Source organism: Coffea arabica, chromosome 7e, assembly GCF_036785885.1.
Source record: "Coffea arabica cultivar ET-39 chromosome 7e, Coffea Arabica ET-39 HiFi, whole genome shotgun sequence".
Taxonomy (NCBI): domain Eukaryota; kingdom Viridiplantae; phylum Streptophyta; class Magnoliopsida; order Gentianales; family Rubiaceae; genus Coffea; species Coffea arabica.
This window is the reverse complement of record NC_092323.1, coordinates 13,593,578-13,600,061: the sequence shown is the minus strand read 5'-3', so window position 1 is coordinate 13,600,061 and position 6,484 is coordinate 13,593,578. Positions and strand designations below refer to the sequence as shown.

The 6,484-nt window shown below is 37.4% G+C and overlaps 1 protein-coding gene across 1 annotated transcript; it reads left to right on the top strand.

The window, feature by feature from the left end:
• Positions 1-2,502, top strand: LOC113702501 (uncharacterized). Its single transcript, XM_072059539.1, has one exon. It carries the CDS (start codon positions 686-688, stop codon positions 2,075-2,077), a length of 1,392 nt encoding a protein of 463 aa, XP_071915640.1. The 5' UTR covers positions 1-685; the 3' UTR covers positions 2,078-2,502.
• Positions 2,503-6,484: the final 3,982 nt, after the last annotated feature.

The window sequence follows — 6,484 nt, the reverse complement described above, 5'->3', positions numbered from 1 at the left end:
TTCTCTCAAAACTCAGCAGTCCCTCTCCCATGGCTACCCCACGCTGATCTTTTTAGTGGAAACGTGAGCTGAAGCCGCCTCTCTTTTAGAGATGCATCGATAAAGAGACCAACCCTTTTCTCTCCTCCCTCCTTTCTCCCTTCCCTTTTCTTCCTTTGCTCTCTCTCTCTCTCTCTCTCCAACTCTCTAACCCTAATTCTACCGCCAATACATGACGGGTTGAAGGTTCAAAGTTGAGCAGAGATCTTTTCTTTTTCGTCAGCAACAGTTAATTTCTTGATTTATGGTTGGTTCTTGGTTCAAAGACAAGAGAAAAAGAAAAGTATGTTCAAAAGGCCTGGCTCGTGTGCTGCAGATCAGAGCTTTAAAGACATGGTTGGTACTTTCTGAACTAAATATCTCTCTTCGACAAAGAAATCTTGATCTCTTTATTTCATCCTTGCTGCAGCAGCTATAGCTACTCTTAAATATGAGTTGGTTGTAACTTGTAGTATAACTTGTAAGGAAGTTATAAGTCTGCCCAAAAAAATCTCTCTCCATATCTCTGTCCCTGTCTCCCCCCACCCCCTACGTTAGATTATTTTTTGGTTTGTTCATTGTTTCGTTGCTTCTTCTCCTTTTCCTCTCCTTTCCTTTTTTTGGTTCTTGTTTCTAGAATTCAGAACTCTCTCTGCAGAGAGACAAAATGGATTCTGGAAACAGTGGAAGTCTTCAGTCATCAAGTGGTGATGAAGAGTACGATTCACGCGCCGATTCCATCTCGGCAGCTCTCATGACTTCCCACCACCACAACCACCCTACTCCGCCACCAGCGGCACCACCACTGAACCCAACAAACACTTCCTCCATCTTTGACTCTCTGTCTAACTATTTCGACCCCATTTCACGGCCACCACAGAATCCTGACTCATCCCTCCTCAATCTGGAGATGTCCTGGTCTACAGCCCTAAGATCCAACCCAAATTTGTCTGATATCAATCCCAACATGGTTTCTGCATCTTCAATCCAATCCCTTTTTGGCTCAAACCAACAGCAACAAGGTTCTTTCGCCACTACTACCCCATCTGTGTCAATCCCTTCATCCGTGCAAGAGAATACCAGTGCTACAAATACACCTAGACAACAAGCAGCACCAGAGCAAAATAATCAAGCCCAAGTGGCACGTAATCCAAAGAAGCGATCAAGAGCATCGAGGCGGGCGCCAACAACTGTACTCACCACTGATACCACCAACTTCAGAGCCATGGTCCAAGAATTTACAGGCATCCCAACTCCACCCTTTACATCTTCTTCACCGTTTCAAAGACCAAGACTTGATCTTTATGGTACCAGTCCTTCTAGCATGAGATCTAATAACCTTATAGACTCATCACAACTACAGCCACCTTATCTTCGTAGGCCTTTTCCTCAAAAAGTTCAACTGCCTCCACCTTTTCTGGCTTCATCGGCTTCATCATGTTCTTCTCTGTTGAATTCATCCTTAGTTGATCATGCTGCAATAGCTTCACCAAATAGTACTAGTACTAACAACAACAACACTTCTGGATTAAACATTAGTACTTCCACTAATCCTACTTTCCAACTCCCTCTCCAAAGTGCAAATCTTTTCAACTTGCCAACCCCAATTCTCACTTCACTTCTTCAATCTAACCATGTCAAGTATCAGCCTTCCAATTGCCCCGTTATCGGATCAAAAACAGCCCAAAGTTTAGATGAATTTGGCTTAGGCCAGGGTCATGTCAACACAAGTTCTTTAAGTGGGCTTCCGGGGCTCATTTCTTCCGATCAAACGACGTCGAGGAATGGTAACAATCCGGTTAACTGGGGAAGTTCGAGTGCTGGGGTCGGTTCGAACGATGGAGGAGGTGATCAAGGTCATCAGAGCAGGTCTGGAAATGGAAACTTTAGTTTGTCAAGAAGTGTTAACGGTGCTGGAAATGGGAAGCTGAGTTACTCCGGTTCTTCCTCCGGTTTTCACGGGGAGAAAGGGTCGTCGGAAAATGTAGCTGTGGCGGTTGCACCACCACCAGCAAGAGGGGAAGGTATGATGGAATCTTGGATATGTTCTTCAGACTAGAAATGATTACAGTGTTAGAAAGTTTGGAGATAATGATGGTGATTAGTTTGATGATGACCATTACTATGATGATAAGGAGGAAAAAAAAAAAAGAGACAAGACATGGGAAAAGATATTAATTAGTACTACTACTAGTGTTGTCTTCAATGATCTTAACCATGACTTTCACCAAAGCTTAGAGCAGTGTAGTTTGGTCTAAATTATGTGTAAATAATAGTTTTCCTTTTTCGGTCCTTGATGATGGTATATAGTATATATCAATCACTGACCATACATTATACATAAATAGTAGTAGGGATAGGTAGAGCTGATGATGATGTTGATTATGATCTTGATCATGGACCTTTATTTTGTTTGTATTCTTGTTAATGTCGGTTGATTTTTAATTTCTTCCCATAGTAAAATCCTCTACTCCTCCTACTAAACTATTGTTCTGGATTGGGTTTGACTGCTTCAATGGGAAATGTGTGAATACGTGCTACATCAAGTGAGGAAAGAAAATAATCAAACCCCATTGAACTGTGTGAATATGTGCCATAAATTTCTTCCTCGTACCTTCTATTCTCTTATCGTGTTTATATACACTTTTTCTATCTTCCACATTATGTACATGGACCTTGGAGATGTAAAATTGGCTACAAATTACTGCTATATGTTGAGAATGAGGCAAGTGGCCTCTTGAGTTTTTTTTTTGTCTGGCATGTTTCTTGTACTAGCTTGACGTATTCTTTGAAAAGAGATTACTATTACTTTTATCCGGTTTTTGTTTTCTTATGGACCTAAAAAATATGTTGGGAGATACGTAGGAGTGATTGATGGCGAGATTTGGGGAATCGTTAGGCGCCGCCATCTCATGTTTGAAACTTATAGTAGAATTTATTAATTTTCCATAGATAAAAGCACTAATTTTGTAAATTATTAAAGCATGATTATTAATTCCAGCGTCGTGTCTTTGGCCTTGTCCTTTTTCTTTCTTTCTTTTTGTTTTTTGTTTTTTGTTTGTTCAGGTTGTAGGTATCAAGACTTTTAAAGATGGACCATTGACCACGCAACTGGACAATTAATTCCTAATCCCAATGTTATTACACTATTACATGCTAGTACGAAGTGAGCCAAATTTATTAATGGATGAATGAATATAGTAGCTTAGGACAACTGTTGATTAGTGAACAGAAGATTTCCTGATCAGGAAAGAAGATCACTTTTAGACCATAAGTATTACTATTATTATTCATCTGCTCCAAAAGACGTTGGCCTTTGTCATTAAGAAAAAGAATCTTCACCCATGGTTCAAAAAATTACAAAGTTGCCTAAATAACTACTATACACGAGTAGTCGCCTTTTTTGACCTTAAATACGAGTTAAGGCTTCGTTTGGTTCATCCAAGTTAGGACGGGTGCTTTTACGTAAATTTTTACTGTAGCACTTTTCGAGTAAAAGACTAAAAGATAAATAGAAAACGTGTTTAGAAAAAAAAATTTTGTTTTCTTTTGAAGAAAAAGCATGGGTTTGGTTTTAAAGAACTCCACCGTACAACTTGCATCACAATTAACTGCTTCTTGCTTGGTGGTGCTCTTTAGTTCTCTTTGAAAAGCAAAAGGTGGAAGAAGAAGGAAGGCTGTGGGAATTATAGTGGATCTGATTAACATGCTGGAAACCATTGTTTGAGGATGACAGAAATTTGCTTTGAAGTGGGGTGTAAGTCTTTTTAAGTTGACTTCTGAAAGTAGGGTTATCGCTCATCCCTTCAAGCTTTCAAGTTTCATGCTAGATATATACCTTTTCTTGATTATGTTTGGCTGTAAAAAAAAAAAAAAATTTACTTGGTTTAGTTGTTTATGACATGAAAACTATTGATCATGATTAGGGATCAAATAAATTTATGGCTTGAGAGCAAAACATATAATAATAAATGTACAGGATTAATTGCGCATACCTCGTTAGAGGAAGGAGAAAAAAAGAAGAAGAAGAAGAGGTTCTTATGGAGAGATATTGTGATCCTTCTGTCGAAGCTTTGGCTTTGGTTGATCCTCTCAACTGGCAGTTGTACGAATGTTGTATTCTTCGTTCATCCATCTCTCCTTATTTCTACCTTTTCGGCTTTCCCGACAACATATTAAGGTTTAAGGTTGCGTTGGGATGGCGCAGAACAAATATTGTGAGATCAGAAATGTGGCAAGTACTACTATTTGTTTTTTTTTTTTTCTTTTTCTCTTTTTGTTTGGTTTGAAAGTACTACTACTAGTGTATTGTTATTATTATTATTTTTTCCTGCTACAAAAAAGGTACTACGACTACCATTATGGATCCATGTATCAATACAGATGGATGGATGTATCCATCATCATCATCATCATCCACAGCCATACCATAACTAGTTATTATATATGGTGGTGATCTGATCAGTTCAGTTTCTGCATGGTTGCAAAAATCAACATAGAACATTGAAAAGTCCAAAAATGATAGTACAATTTTGGGGGATGGCTACGCAAGTTACACAATATTAGCAAGTTACAAGTCGGCATCTTAGTCAAGATAACAAAGTTGGCGTCTCCTATTTTGCTTGCAATGTGGGCATGGGCAAGAGAACATTTCTCTTTTTTCTAGGCACACTTTCGGACCCCATTCCCTTCCTTCTTGGCCCCTAACTGAGATTTCTGGTGTAACTTGTCTGTGTGGCAATGGAGCCAGATGCATGCATGGTAAGCCACCAATTTCTGGTTTTCCTCTTTTTTGCTTTTCATTTTCTTGGTGTCAGACAGGATTGAAGGGGGTGATGTTGCATGTTGGAGTGAGGATGCCATACCACGTTTCATTTTTTTTTTCACAGCAAAGTGGAAATGATTAGTCAAAAAGAGGGGTAATTGATGAGGATTAAATTTTGATTTAATTCTGCTTTAAATGAATTGGATATACACCGCCTAGTGGAGTGGAGGGCATATTTTAGAAACTGAAAATGCTCTATTTATCCGAGTAGTTAAAAGTTATTTCTATTTAAGTACCACCATACCCTAATAATACTCAAAAAACTCTTTAAGAGATTATTGTCAATGCTCCCAAAAAAATTTTCTAAACAAAAAGAAAAGAAGGTAAGATTAAATTTTAATCTATTCTTAGAGTTATCACACTGATTAAGAACGGTTGGATTACAGCAGTGTTTACCCATCTCCTGAATGTATGATGCAGAACCGTCAAGCCATTTCTACAGGAAAATATGGGCTTCGAATCTTCTGTCCTCAAATTAGTCTCTATCCCCTTTGTCCCTTTTTTGTACAATTGCCACATGTCTCTTAACTTTTTGATAACCCAAATTCAAACAAACTGATAATAATTGATTGACAAGTTTACTCAAAACTAATTAAAACATATAACTCAAATTAAAGTACTTGTTAGGATTTAAGAAAAAAATGATTTGGGATAAAAAATAAAGAAGGGTTTTAGTTGATTTCTACGTTTATGACCAACAAGACTATTTTTTGTTAAAATAAAAAAAAAAATTGAGTTATCTGTTTTAATTGATTTTGAGTAAACTTGTCAATTAATTATTATCGATTTGTTTGACTTTGAATTATCAAAAAGTTAGAGACACATGACAGCTGTATAAAGAAGGGACAGAGAGGATAGAGACTAATTTAGGGACAGAAGATTCGAAGCCAAAAATATGACTTCGTACTGCAAAAGACAATAATTGGTTTGAATCTCTTGGATGAATTCGCAAGCAAAAACGAAGAATCTTCTTTATTAGGGTTGATGTGGTTGCGTCTCTTGCAAAATCACGGATCAATTCAAAAGAGATTAAAGATCAAATCACAATGTTGCATCACATGTATCATTTCTGCCATAAGCTATGAATATTTACACCATACATTAGCACTAAAAAGCTTGTGCTTGAAATCAAGCAAAACAAACACCACTAAGCTAATCCAAAATATTTCAAGGCGAGCAAGAGTGAGGGCAAAAATAAATCAGAACAACGTAGTAATTTTCGGGGACGAACCTGTTTGGATTGTTATTTTTAAGAGTTCTTGTTCAAAAATGTACTACTATATCGATTTGATGTACGCGAAGTAAAAAGGTAATTGAGAAATATATTCTCGAAAAACATTAAAAAAAAATTCTATAGAAAAATATACTATAACGCTCTGTAACAAGGGTTTTTGTACAGCTTTGAATTGTCGCTCGCATGCATGCATGTAGTGAAACTATTCATCTAACATGTCAATTAGGCCAGCCAGCCCTAGAAAAAAAGAAAAAGGGGGGACGACAAAAGTTATATAAACAAAAGGCGGGAAAGATCAATTAAGAAGTGCGCAATCTAACTTTGCATCATTGTCATTTTTATCTCAAAGGCGGTAATCTTTTCGGTATCATTGATTGATTGATATATCATCAACTTTTTTGGTTTTT

Coding starts and splice junctions, on each gene's coding strand:
- LOC113702501 (XM_072059539.1), top strand. CDS start 686: ATGGATTCTGGAAACAGTGGAAGTCTTCAGTCATCAAGTGGTGATGAA.